Source organism: Macaca thibetana, chromosome 2 (assembly GCF_024542745.1).
Source record: "Macaca thibetana thibetana isolate TM-01 chromosome 2, ASM2454274v1, whole genome shotgun sequence".
NCBI classification, from domain to species: domain Eukaryota; kingdom Metazoa; phylum Chordata; class Mammalia; order Primates; family Cercopithecidae; genus Macaca; species Macaca thibetana.
Genome location: NC_065579.1, coordinates 113,164,683 through 113,179,332, shown reverse-complemented (window position 1 = coordinate 113,179,332; position 14,650 = coordinate 113,164,683). Strand labels below are relative to the sequence as shown.

At 37.6% G+C, this 14,650-nt stretch overlaps 1 protein-coding gene and 1 pseudogene across 4 annotated transcripts in view; both read left to right on the top strand.

Moving 5' to 3' along the window:
* Positions 1-14,650, top strand: part of LOC126948836 (B-cell CLL/lymphoma 7 protein family member C-like) — a 1,005,321-nt pseudogene that overhangs the window by 937,671 nt on the left and 53,000 nt on the right.
* The window catches only part of CFAP20DC (CFAP20 domain containing), a 307,261-nt gene that overhangs the window by 279,649 nt on the left and 12,962 nt on the right, over positions 1-14,650 (top strand). For all 4 annotated transcript variants that reach the window (XM_050781227.1, XM_050781230.1, XM_050781228.1 and 1 more), the window contains one exon: positions 14,454-14,548. In XM_050781227.1, the coding sequence (XP_050637184.1) occupies positions 14,454-14,548 (95 nt within the window). The remainder of the gene's footprint in view (positions 1-14,453; positions 14,549-14,650) is intronic.

Here is a 14,650-nt window from a genome sequence, read left to right as displayed (position 1 = left end):
TCACTTTATCCTGACCTGATTTTGAATATTTAGGGAAAATGCTCAATTTGTAGCTCGAGCTAATGGCACTACAATGTCACACTTTGCTATTTAACATTCAGCTTTGTTAATCAAGAAAACCATAGATTGGCTCTTTGCATGTTGATTAAATTGATTACAGCTTTAGGCCTTGATAACTTTTTTTTCAAGTGTCTGTAATTAATCAGACAATGCTTGATTAGTTTTTTCTGTTTTGAGCAGATAAACTGACTTCCTTGAGAATTTTCACCCCTGAAATGATTCTTCTCCAATGAAAGGTAAAAGATAAGTGAGTCACTGTACAGTTTTCCATGAGGTTTAGACCTTTCTTCCTCCAGCAACTAAAAAAAGAAAAAAATTATTTGAAAGGAAAATTAAAACATAATATTAAACTTTTCCCAAACTCATGTAAATATATTTCCTAAAATGGAAAAAGTCTATGAGTTTCCTCTGAGATTTTAGCTAGGCTGCCTCTCTATTCTAGAGCATCTTCCAACTTTGCCATTGTAACCATTCTTTGTCAAGTTATATCACTGAATAGACAGACCTGACATTGCGGATAGCAGCACAGGAACCATTTTTTTAAAATAAATCAGGATCTTGAATGATGTGTTTTTAAAAATTAAATTAAATTAAAAAGTTAGCACCTACTTGTTTTAGTCATATCTATAGCATTAGATAAAGCAACTGTTGTTTATACAAATGAAAACTTGACAATTTCCAGGACCATGAGCAATATTTGCAAAGACCTAAAATGTTTAGCTTTCATTATTGGAGTTTACTTTTTTAAAAATTTATTTATTTTTGAGACCAGGTCTCATTCTGTCACCCAAGCTGGAGTGCAGTGGCACAATTGTAGCTCACTGTAGCCTCGACCCTCCAGGCTCAAGCAGTTCTCCCACTTTAGCCTCCCAAGTAGCCCAAGTAGGGACTACTTTTTTTTTCTTTTTTCTTTTCTTTTCCTTTTTTTTTTTTTTTTTTTTTTTTTGGTAGAGTTGAGATCTCACTATACTTCCCATGGTCTCGAACTCCAGGGCATAAGTGATCCTCCAGCCTCAGCCTCCCAAAGTGCTGGGATTACAGGCATGAGCCACTGCACGTGGCCAAATTCATGTTTTTAATGGTGAAAGCTGCTAGGATCAATTTAGACCATGCAAGTGAGTATGAGGAAGAAAACCCATTTCACTCTCTCCTTCTTAGTTGGTCAAGGGGCCAATCTAACACCTATGTTTCATAAGCACTTGTCACCTAAAATACTTTATAAAGATATTTTGAAGCTATATTTCAGAAGGGTTTTCTTATAGATCTCATCCAATTAGAAGCTCCTGAAGTGAGAGACTGCTTAAAAAAAAAGGAGTAAAAAAAATTCAACCAGGGTAGAAAAGCAGAAGGTAAAAAATAAGTCTTACTCCTCCCACGCCCAACCCTACGTTTCTACTGTCAGATGTGATTATGGTTAACAATTTCTTGGGCATTCTTCAGAAATTTTCTACGCATATATTAGAAAATGTATTTTTATACATGTATTTTTTCTGTATAAAAAGGTTAAGACTGTATTTTTCTACAACTTTTTTAAATTTTTTGAATTTGTACAGATAGATTGACCACATTCAACTTTGGCTGCTAGATATTATTTCATTGTTTGGATGTACCATAGTTTATTCAGTCAGTTCCCTGGTAATGAACATTTATTTAGGTGGTTTCCAGCTCTTTGTTACTGTAGACAGTGCCGTAATAAACATCTTCATTTGCACATATTTATGAAGCTAGGCAAGTATGTGTTTACAGTTAATTTCTAGCAGTGGAATTACTTGGTCAAAAGATAATTTTGATAGATATTACCAAACTGTTCACCAATTTACACTTCTGGCAGTTTATGCTGTTTGTGTCCCATCTCCTTAATTTTACCCTATTTTATCAAATGTTAGAATTTTTACTAAGCTACTATGTATCAATAGTATATCATTATTTTAATTTGTATTGCTGTAATGATATACAAGCTCAAGCATTTTTGTGTTTTTGGGGGGACATTTATATTTCTTTTCTTTTGACCTATACATTCATATATGTGTCTACTTTTCTGGGACCATGCCTTGTATTTGTTCAGTATCCTTACATATCCAACACAGTGTTGGGCACAAAGACACTGAATAACTATTTATGAGACACATAAAAAGAATCTAAAATATTCCTTATTAGAGTGTAAGACCCTTGAGGCAAACTGCCATCACTTAAGATCCCCACTCTCACAGAATGACAAAAACAAGATGTCTTCTCTGGAAATTTCTGTACATTGTGAAGGGGAGGAAAGACTTTCTCTGCCTTCTTAGGTTCTGTGGCTGGGGCCCATGAGTGAAACTAACAAAAGAAAAATTAACAGGAGAAAAGCATGCAAATTTTACTTGATGTTAATATTTTAATTTTTCATGTGCGTGGAAGTCTTCATAGAAAAGAAATTAAGACTCAAAGAAGGGCTAGACCCAGAAGACTATATACCATTATAACAATGAGAGATAAATTGTGGAGATGTGACAAGACAACAGGAAAAGGGGTTTGGGCTAGGGGCGGTAAATTGTGGGGATGTGATTAAGAAATGTATGGGGAAAACTAATGGAAGACAGGGGTTGTTTTAGTAAGATTTGTTCGTAGAGATTCATCTCAGTGTTACCTCCCCATCTCTGGAGATAAGAATGTTCTCCTCTCCTGGTACAGGAAGAATGTCCTTCTCAGAGGAAATTTATGCCCTGATTTTAGGGAGAAAGTAGAAGATCAGAGAGCTCTTCTTGCATCTACTGTTTTCCAATGGTCTTTAGCTCAAAATCAATATGCTAATATGGCATATTTGGGGGTAGCATGTTCTGATCCCCTTATAATGCTATTTTGACACACTGGGAAATGGATATTGTTAATGGGAAGGTTCTATGTTTCTTTTTTGTTTGTCTGTTTGGTTTTGGTTTTTTGTTTGTTTCTTTTTGTTTTTTTTAATTATACTTTTAAGTTCTGGGTTACATGTGCAGAACGTGCAGGTTTGTTACATAGGTATACACATGCCATGGTGGTTTGCTGGACCCTTCAACCCGTCACCTACATTAGGTATTTCTCCTAATGTTATCCCTCCCCTAGCCCCCCACTCCCCGATAGGCCCCAGTGTGTGATGTTCCCCTCCCTGTGTCCATGTTTTCTCATTGTTCAACTCCCACTTATGAGTGAGAACATGCAGTGTTTGGTTTTGTGATCTTGTGATAGTTTGCTGAGAATGATGGTTACCAGCTTCATCCATGTCCCTGCAAAGGACATGAACTCATGCTTTTTATGGCTGCATAGTATTCCGTGGTGTATATGTGCCACATTTTCTTAATCCAATCTATCATTGATGAATATTTGGGTTGGTTCCAAATCTTTGCTGTTGTTAATAGTGCCACAATAAACATATGTGTGCATGTGTCTTTATCATAGAATGATTTCAAACACCTATGTACTAAATTCCCAAAATAACACTATTCTATTTTGCCTAAAGTATACAACAAGAAGCTCCTAACTGACCTTCCTGGTCCCTCTCTTATTCTCCATTAATTCAGTCTCCCACCACTGCCACTGTGAGCTTTCTCAAATGCAAATCCAAGATTCTTCTATTCTTCAGTAGGTCTCCAGCGCCTTCATAATAAGGTAAGAATTCCTTAGTTTGCCATCTAAGCATCCTGCTTCTTCAACAACTGACTACAGTTGCTAGGAGTACCCCAAGGTCTCTCTCACACCTTTCTACTGTAATTCATGCTGTTCCTTATAGAATATTCTTCCATCTCTTCACTATCTGGCTGCCTCATTCTCATCCTTCAGGAATAACCCTTTCATGACTTTTGCTAGAAAGCCTTCCCTGAACTATTCTCCTGACTATAAGAGGTTCCTTGGGCTTACCTCTATCGAACACTTACTTCACTCTCTTATAAATGTTGGTCTAGTGACCTGTTCCCAGTAGACCAAATTCCTTAAAGGCAGGAACTATGTCTTACTCCTCAGTACCCAGCATGAAGTCTGCAACAGCACAGGGGCTCGATAAACATCTACTAAGTGTAAAATTATAAAGCAACTATGATGATAACAGTCTATAGAAGGGAAGAAAAGGGTCAGCTTTCTTTCATATTATCTCAAGTAGATGGGATGTTACTGTTCACATACTGCTGAATTCAATGCCTGATATCTGGATTTGTGCCTCAGAGTTGAATTATCTAGCATATGTAATAGTTCAATGTCTAGAAAATAGTCCCAAGATGCTTTGTCATTAATATTTTCTTAACCTGAGGGAAAATACTGGCATAAGGAAAGATAGAAAGACATTCTGCAGAGAACATATATAGTATATTTAATAGAGCATAGAGAAGATGGTGCTTGTGATTTCTTAGAGCACTGAGCACTTGTGGGAAGCTGGATCCTCTCTGTTTTGTGGATTTATCTAATAAAGACATAGGCAGGAGTGGTGATTTTGTAGAAACCAGAAGAAAGAGTATGATTTCCCATTTGTATGAGTGTTTATTGCATATGTCCATATAAACCTGGATTGATGTGAGATGAAAACACAGTAGTATTTGTTTATGCATTGTGTTTCCCACCTTTTGCTGTGGAAGAGATGTGATCCTATTCCAGATGTCATGATAACGTATACATCCTCTGGGAGCACTTTTAGGAGGGGAGAAGAAATGTCTGGCAAGCATAATTCTTATGTCATTCTCAACTAGCTGCCTTTTCAGCCCCTGTTATTCCTCCCACCACTCTCAGAGCATGCTCTCCTGACCTTCTCCTTACAAGTTCTTCCTCAGAGAACTCATCCATTTTCCCATCTTTTTGCTCTCATCTACATGTCTTTTTCTTTTTGCTCTCATCTATATGTCTTTCTCTTTTAGCCCTGGCCTTCCTATGAGCATTCATTCAGCAAACATTTATTGAGAATTCAATATATGAAGAAGTCAGACATGACCTGCCAGACATGACTCAGTCACACAAATGGGCAGATCGTTACACACTGAGATGACTGATGTGTAGTAACCATGGTATCTTTCCGGACATCTTCTCTCAGCCCTGCTATATCCACCCTTCATGCTGCTCTCTGTCCAGAGAGGCTGATAGACATAAACTACATCAATGGACTTCCTTGTCCTCTGGCTTCTCAGCCAATGAAGACACTCAGCCAATGAAGATCAGAGAAGGAGGGAGAAGGAAGTCAGGGGTGCTCTTCCCCATCTCCCTCCCTATAGGACTAATTCAGGCTTACTGCAAAATTCGGCCCAGGGTCACAGCTCCCATCAAGAAGGCCCTCTCTCCACACCTTTTGCTTTCTGGGTCTGGCCACTGCCTCTTCCTTTTCCCTTAAGGTCTAAGGGTGGAACAGCCCTGGTATTCATACGGTCCCATTTGGATCCCCTGCCTGTTCTTACCTTTGTAATAAGCCCTCCCTCAAATTCTCCCCAGATCATCCTAATGTGAGTATGCCAAATGTTTCCTGCTGGGATATTGACTGGGAGAACTTGTGGTAGACTTAGAATTCAAGCAAGCCTTCTCTGAAGTAACATTTGAGCTGAAAGCTGAAGACTGAGGATGAAGAGAGTCAACTAGGCTGTTGTAAGAAGAGAGACTAAGGATGTGGCTTTCCTGTGAAACCTGAGGGGAGTGTGGTGGTGACTGTAAGGGAAAGATACAAAAAATGCTGGAGCAATAGAACCAGGCTATGCAAGGCTTTAAACCAATGTGGTAATTTGGGATTTTACCCTAAACACAAATTTTGAAAAGCTTACTCTGGTTTGGACTATATGGAGTCCAGATTGGCTAGAGGAAGACCACGGGAGAGGTGCTAGAAACACAGACTAGGATAATGGCAATGGGTTTGGAGACATATATTCAAGAGCTAAGTCTAAGACTCAGTAAGGTATCCCTAAATATTTCCAGCACATCACCACATGGAAAAACTTTCAAGACCTCAGATTCCCCCTTGTGCTAAACCAAGCACTTCCATCGTCCCAAACTGGTTTTCTCTTCCTAGTTTTCCAATTAATTCAGTGGTGCCAATACTGTTTCATTCCCCTACAATCCAGACTTTAAGCTTCCTCATTCTCTCTTCAGACTGGCTTTCTCCATGTGACAGGAAATGGGATCACCAGTGGCATCTGAATTTCACTTTGTTCAGCTCCCATCTTCATTGTGAGACTCTCTTTTTCAGATCCAGTTTGAGAAGTTCAGGGAAGCACAGCAATAGGCCCATATTAGGTTGGGTGTCCACCTCTGGACCAATCTACTCCAGAAAGCCATGTGTTTAGAGGTGGCTATTCCAAGGAGAAGGGGGAGAAAGGAGTCTTGAACAGTCCCTTAGCTCTCTTCTACTGTGTCTTTTAAAAAGGTTAGAATTGTTCCTTAGCCATAAGGGATAAGGGTGGGAGAAATGGGTACAAGTAAAAAGAAAACAGATTTTACCTCAACATGAGGAAAAACTCTTGAACAGGCAGAACTACTTGAAGATGAAATGTGATATTTGAAAGCAGTAGGTACACAGTTTCTGATGGTAATCAAGCATAGATTAGATAACCCACTTGGTGGGAGTGTTGTGGAAGGGTTTCAGAACATCAATGGGGGTTCTTCTTCAATGCTAAGAATCTGGTTAGAGACTTCTGAGGAAAACAAACCAAAATTAAACAACAGCATCTTAATACTTATTCAAGCCCATCTTAAGAGATATATGAAAGAGGGCGTGGTGGCCCACACTTGTAATCCCAACAGTTTGGGAGGCTGAGGTGGGAGAATCGCTTGAAGCTAGGAGTTAGAGTTCAGGCTGGGAAACATAGCAAGACCCTGTCTTTATAAAAAGTTTTAAAAATAAGAAAAAAAAAGAGATATGCAAAAGAGTTCCCAACTTATATTTTAAGATCCCTGCTTGAAGTGGGAGATGAATTCTATGAAGAAATGCTATTGAGAACACTGTCTGTATGTTTTAGTTTTTTAAAAAAGGAACACATATTTTCTTAGTTTTTTGAAGCTAGTAAATATGTTTCTGAATCAACATTCTGCTTCCTGAAGTAGAAAATTAAATTTTTCTTTCTTGGCTATAAAAAAGCAGGTGTGTGTCCCTGACCTGTGTGTGTATATTGAGCACGTGGTAAGGAAACAAGAGCATGCTTTTAGCAAGCAGAGAAAGAGCAAGATGGAAGAAGAATGCAGAGTAGGTTACAACAGCAGCATTTTTTATTGTTATGGAGACTTTTAATACCAAGTACCACTCAGTATTCTTAGCTAAGAAAGAGACTATTTGAATAGTCATACATTTGGTAAATATTGAGGGAGCAGCTACTCTGTGCCAGGAACTCTGCTAGGAGCTAGAGTCTAATCGGGAGGACGACATTCATCAAATGATCAAACAAATGAGGTTGTAATTATGAGCTGAGACAAGAGCTCTTAACGAGAAAATCACAGTTGCTCTAAGAAAAGGTGTGAAAGGAACTCAACTAGATTGAAGAGGGGATGTCAGTGAAGATTTCCCAAGAGTGTGATTCTTTAGCCAAAATACAAAGGTTGGGTATGAATTCACCAGGCCAAGGGACAGTAGAAAGAGGGGAAGAAAGCATGGTCTAGACAAGGGGCACAGCCTGGGCAAAGACCTGGTGATGGTAGGGAGCATGGCCACTCCAGGAACTGAGAGAAGCCCAGCGTGGCTGGAGCACAGGGAGTGAGAGGGAACATTGTACAAGAGGTTGGAAAAATACGTAGAGACTAGTCTATGCAAAGCCTCAAAGGCTAAGGAAAGGGTTCTGATCTTTCTGCTGAGGATGATGGCTTCCCAATGACACTGGGAAGACACTTTGAAACAAGAGACGGACATACTGTCAAGTAATTTTGGCTATAGTGTGGAGAACAGAGGAGAAATGAAGCCAGGATGAGTGAATATGAGGGGATCAGGTAGGAGCTTTTGCTACAGATAACACAAGCCAAGATAGTTGCTTAGACCTTGGTGGTAAAAGGGGAGATGGTGAGAAAGGTGGATTCAAAGCTATTTAGGAGAAAAATCAGCAGGAATTTTCATAAGAACCTCAAGCATTGTCTACTTCACAGTTCCTTTCACTAAGGCATGAGTCATTGAACTATAACCTGTAAGCCCAAATCCTGCCCACTGCCTGTTTTTTCATAAATAAGGCTTTATTAGAATCCACCCATGCCCATTCATAAACTGATTGTTTATGCCTGCTTTTGCAGTACAACAGCAGAGTTAAACAGTTGTTAGAGAGATCTTAATGCCTCATAGAACTAACACATTTTCCATCTGGCCTTTTACAGAAAAACTTTGCAAAGCATGGATTTTTCACTACTTGAAATACCATTTCCATGATATCCCATGATGCAGAAGTTCTTTATTTGGAGCCCAGAGGTTCACATATGGGATTTAGACTATCTCTGACCTCCTGAAATTGAAAGTAAAATTTGGTATTTATGTATATATTTTTGGGAAACAATTTTCACCAATGTTTAACAGGAATCTATGAATATGAATTGTCCCCAAAAATGAGCTATCTCCTAGTCCTCTCCCCAGTCTGTTCTCTGGCCATAAAAGATTTTTAAAATCTAAATTTCTTTCAGTGAATAAGAAATGTACACTGGTACCAAATGATAAGTTTCATAAAGTATGGATAGACATTGCTGCAAATAGTTAAATTCCTAATACAGGATCCCCAGTGAAAATGACCCAGAGCTTTAAGATAGCAGGTAGCTCAGTGCTGTAATTGAAAGATATATAATAATTTAGATTTCTGACATAATGACTACCACAAATAATTATTTAAATGTATACAAAATTGTAGATAGCTCTATTGCAAGTAAATTCCTTCACAGGAACAAATGGATGGGTATAACTCATGTTTTGTGTTTTGTGTTTTTGTGTGTGTGTGTGTGTGTGTGTGTGTTTTTGGCTAGAATGTGACCTCCATCAGACCATGACTCTTTGAGTGTAGTAACCAAGAATAATTTATCCTGAAATCCCCACACAGCCTGGTACACAGCAGTTCAATAAATGCTTACTGTATACATAAAAGGATGATTAAGCTAACTTGCTCTCATATAATGTTTTATATATACATTGTGTGTGTGTGTGTAGATGTATATATGTGTGTATACACATACAAAATACTTATAGGAAGCACATTAATAAATGTATGTAAAATTGTCTTGTAAACACAATCTTGTTTTTTGACAAAAGATCTGAAGCTATAGTGTGTCTTAACTGAGGACATTGTCTTCAGTTCTAAAGGTGTCTGATTCAGCCCTACACAAGCAATGTCCACCGTCTAGCATGCAGGTTGAATGAAAACAATGTGGTATTCCTTTACGGCCAAGATTTTAGTATTAAATCAATCTGGCCATTATAAAAATTCACAACATAGTATTTATTCTTCATCTGTTCAATATTTTTATTTGTGTATTTAATATAAATCCATGGTCTTGACTCTTGAATAAAGCACCTCTTCTTGCAGCAGTACTCAATATGTGCAGGTGTGCCTAGGAGCCCTGTCCCTCCAGTTTCAAGAGGAGGGTAATGGTGGGAGACATACCTGAGTCCTCAAGAGGAAGGAGGAAGAAGAGGCTCCTTCCTGCATGTGCTCAGAGAGCAGGCCTGACTGAAAGGATGTTTATCTACCAAAGGAACTGGAGGCTTTTCATTACAGGGAGATAGAGTCAGTCCATGGCATAAAACGATTATAATCAGACCTGAGGAAACCAACCAGAGTATCAAGTCCAGGGGGCAAGTATGGAAATGGTGGAACAACAAGCAAGAGTAGATTCTGGAGCACAGGTAGCTGGGTAAGAAGCAGACCAAGGAAATGCTTCAGAACTAAAGCTAAGACTGGCATGTGGTGAAGGAGCCTCAGCTAGAACTCCCCATTCCTTGAATGTTTGCTGCTTATGTAGGGGAAAGCATGGAGGTTTAAAGGAGTTGATCAAGAATCAAGACAATAGGCCAGCATTAAATATCACATATAAAAATGTAAACATGTAAGATATAGATGCTGGACTGTACATTTCTGCTTACTATCAAGTCACCAAAAAAGAATGCCTTGAAAAAATAAAATTATTAAACATATATAAAGTAAAATGAAAAACAAAACAAACAAACATAATGTCACCAGAGTGGGGAAATGGTATAACTTGGAGCATCTCATTTCTCAAGGTGTGTTCTGTGGTCCCAAAAGATGTAACAGTTCTAGATACATAAATTTGGGCAATGCTGCATACTCCAGCCTCCTCTTGGGATACTTACAGTGGTTTTAAAGCTCTGAAAAGTCCTGCAAGAAAAATCCTGGTTGATTTTGTTTAGCCCAAAGTTTTTATATTTTAGTTAAAATAGAAACCTTTCTTTTTACATTATACTTTGTAAATGCTTACTTAGTAAAAAGCTAAACAAATGAGTTAGTTGCTTTGATTAAAAATTTCTTAATTGTATAAAATCTTCTAAATCTGTGTTAAAACAACATTACTTGTCAAAAGAACTCTGTAGTTATTTTAAAGAGGTAAAATTAGATATACCTTTTACTAGAACAAACTTACACAATATACCAGAATAAACCAAAAATGGACCAGAAATCTAAATGTGAAAAATGAAGCCATTTGAAGTAACTGGAGGAAAACATGGGTGCATTTCTACAGAACTTGGTTGTAGGGAAAGGCTTTATAACTCTGACCCAAAATACAGAGGCAATTTTTTTTAAATGACTGATACCTTTGACTACATACAAATAAAACCTTTTGTATGGCACAAAGAAAAACCACCATAAACAAAGACAAATTATAAAGTGAGGAAAAGATAAAAAATCTGATAGAGGAAAGGGCAAAAGATGTGAACAAGCATATATATGGCACATGGAAAAAAAATACATGTGTGTGTGTGTATGTATATATGTGTATTACATAAATGCCCTTAAATATATGAAAATACAGTCAACTCCACTTATAATGAGAACAAATTCAAATCAAGCCTGCTTTAAAGTATCAGTTCCCACCTCTCAGATCAGAAAGCATTAAAATACTTGACAACGTATTCCTCTAAAGTTACTCTCGGTATATCAGCATTCTCATACATTGCTGGTGAGAATTAAGACAGGTGCAACCCTTGTGAAGGGAATTTGCCAATATCTAACAAAACCAAGTATGCATTTACCTTTTGTTCCAGGAATCCCACTTTAAGAAATTTACCTTTTTGGGATTTTCCTCTAAGTATACAAAAATAGACATGCCCAAGGTTATTCATGGAAGTGTTAATTGCAATCATTGCCAAACATTGAAAACATGCTCAAACACAGAAGAGGGTGAAATAAATGATAGTACATCCATAGGGTGGTGTATTATGCTGCTGTAAAAAAGGAAAGAGAAAGCTCTCCACGAACTGGTATGGAATGATTTCCAGGATAAATTATAAGCTAAAAATATAAAAGTACAAAAGAGTACTATAATATGCTACCTTTTGCATAAGAAAGGGAATAAAAAACAGACATGTATCTGTTCAGTTTTTGCAAACTGAAGCACAGAAAGGCAATACTAGAACTAATGAAATTTATTACCTCTAGAGGGGTGGGTAGGAATAGAGTAGAAGTGATGAGAGGATAGGAACAAACTGGAAGAGATAGGAGGATGTGACTCTTACCCTAAATGTGCCCTTCTGTAGTTCTGACTTTTGATTGTTAATGTTGTATGTAATCAGCAACAACAACAAAAGTAATACAAATCAACAGGAATGGGAAAAAAAGTCTAAAATGTAACATAAAAGGAAGCAGATGACTTTCATTGTATTTCGAATGACTAATATGTTCACATTGAAGATGGAGAAAAAAAGAACCAAAGTCAGTTTTGAATGTGGTGTTTTGACCAAAGAAGAAAAATAACTGTAAGCAAATCGAGAACTCTAGAGAGTAGGTGTAGGGTGAGTATTTCTTGTTTGTTTTTGCTTGGCAATTCTGAAGCTACTTTCAGTAACTTCCGTAATTCAGGAAGTAAGTAAATATCTTGAGGGCCAGTTTCCTCACTGTCAGAAAGGGGTTACAAATATGGAAAGAAGAAAAATGAGAATGAACCTGTGGTGTTGGATTAGTATTAGAGGAACCAATATGAGTGCACAGTTATAGAGGTCAGGGATCATCAGATGTTTTCGTAAAGGAGCAGATAATAAATTACTTAACTCTGCCATTGTAGCACAAAAGCAACCATAGACAAAATGTAAACAAATGAGTATGGCTGTATTCCCATACATTTTTATTTATGGACACTGAATTTTGAATCTTATATAACTTTCATCTGTCATGAAACATTACTTTTTTTAATAACCGTTTAAAAACGTAATAACCATTCTTAGTTTGCAAGCTAGACACAAACAGACAGTGGGCCAGACTTGGCCCATGGGCCATCGTTTGCTGACCCCTGTTTAGATAGATATATAGGTAGGTCAGTAGATACCTAGATTAAGAGATTGAGAGCAAATATGGTAAAATGTTAAAGGTGGGGAAACTGGGTGAAGGATATACAGTAGTTCTTTATACTCTTCTTGCAACTTTTCTATAAATCTGAAATTTTTTTAATCACAAAAAGAAGAGCCCTGTACTTTTCATAGCTACTGCTGAAAAGGAAAAACATTGATCAAATTATTGACCTAAGAAGTAAGTGTCTTACATTTCATAACATTCACACAACTTCCACCTACACTTTCCCCACTGGGGTAGCTCCTACTGCGATGATATAGTTTCTGATTTGTAACCGGGGGTGTCATGATGTGATAACATTATTTTCTCCTGTTCATCCCTGTTCTTCATCGCCCTTAGTGAGTAATGAGGTCACTGGGCTGGTAATTTGTATATGACCTTGTAATTTCCTATAATGCAGAAATTTTTTGGTCTGCTATAATTAAGTAGCCTAAATAAACAGTGCTTATCAGAAAATGCCCCATTAGCTTGGAAGTCTGTGACAAATCCTTTCTGATGCGCTTAATGTGTTATTATGAAATTCAATTACACAGCATGCTCACCTTGCTTATTTCACCAGCCATAATCTAGTGATAGCTATGGTGAGTAGTGACTGAAAGTGTTGTAAAATATTATAAGTAGGAATTAGGTAATTTTGACATTAATATGCTTTTTATGCTGGAAGAGCAAATAGTTTGTAAGGAAAATATCTGCTGTATAGACTGGTAATCATTCTACCATCCTTTGCTGATTTAGTTCCAACAAAGTCCGTTTCTACCTTGGTTTATTTATCATTATAGGTAGGTCCACACCATGATCTTCATTGATAATGAAGATGATAGTAGTCAAAGCTGAAATTTATTGAGTGCTAATTCTGTACCCATATTCACAACAAATGTTTTTCTCCCATTTTTTTCTGTTTAATCCTAACACTCAACTCTGAAGCACTATTATTATCTCCTTTTCACAGATGAAGCTTAGCAATGCTAAGTGACTTGGCCAAGTTCTTACTCTAGGAAGCACAGAGCTGGAATTGGCCTGCAGTAGCACAGAGCTGGAATTGACCTGGATTTTTATCAGCTCTTAGCTGTTGATTAGGACTGTCTCCCATTGTAGATTAATACCATAGGAAATACAGAAAGAAATTATTTAGTTATAAAGACATACTCCTATTGAGAAGAATAAGGTAAATGATATAGGGCACTAATAGCAGTGCAAGAAATAGAATTCACATTGGAAAATCTTTTACATCCTCCTAACTGCTCCCTACCTCTAATGAAGCTCAGTAGTAAGTTTAGAGATGAGAAGGGCTTGAAGTAGAACATGCAGTGACTCAAGCTTTCTGGATGTCACCAGCTTGAATAGTACACCCCAGGTATCTACGAGAGGAAGCAAGAGACCAGGAAAGAGTGCAGTAGGAAGGAAAGTAAAGAGATGGGGAAATGCCCTCACTTCCCGCTTCTTTTCCCTTCACTGCTTGAAAGCCCCAAGTTAAGAGAGACTGACTCCCACCACTGCTGGGTTCCATGGCAGCTCCAAGACTGACTTCAGTTTTGAGTTACCTTGTGGAATGTGACCATCCATGACATGTGGCATGTGACTTTGTCAGGCTTTCTTACCCAAAGCTCATAAGGAGCTTCATCTCAGCTGCATTTCCTCTGAGTTACTGAAATAATTTCTTATGTGAAAAGAATTCTGCTATAATTTAATGGCAACAATAATAAACTTTGAGAGGAATATTCATTTAGTTGAAGTATTTCTCAAACTGGCTAGTTAAGTGATTGACTCCATATTAGCCAATTTACAGAACTGGATATTGATATCTGGACATCTGTCTTTCTGAAATATGAAGGAGGAAAAAGTGTTTCTTTGTGGAAGCCCCAGGGAATTGAAAATCCATAGGAAACATAAAATCTATATGTGGAACTCCAGACATGCTCATTCACTTTGTTTTCTTTTTAGGGACTGGTTAAATATGTTGAGCCCACCAATTGTTCCTCCCAGTCAACAGCCGGCTGAGCAGCGTCCAGATTCCTCTGAAAGTCTGAGTGTTCAAGGTGGGAATATGAAAAACGACATGCACAAGAAAATAAAAATAATTTACTATAAATAGAGAGAATCCATCACTTTGAGATGCCACTATTTTTATTAAATGTTGA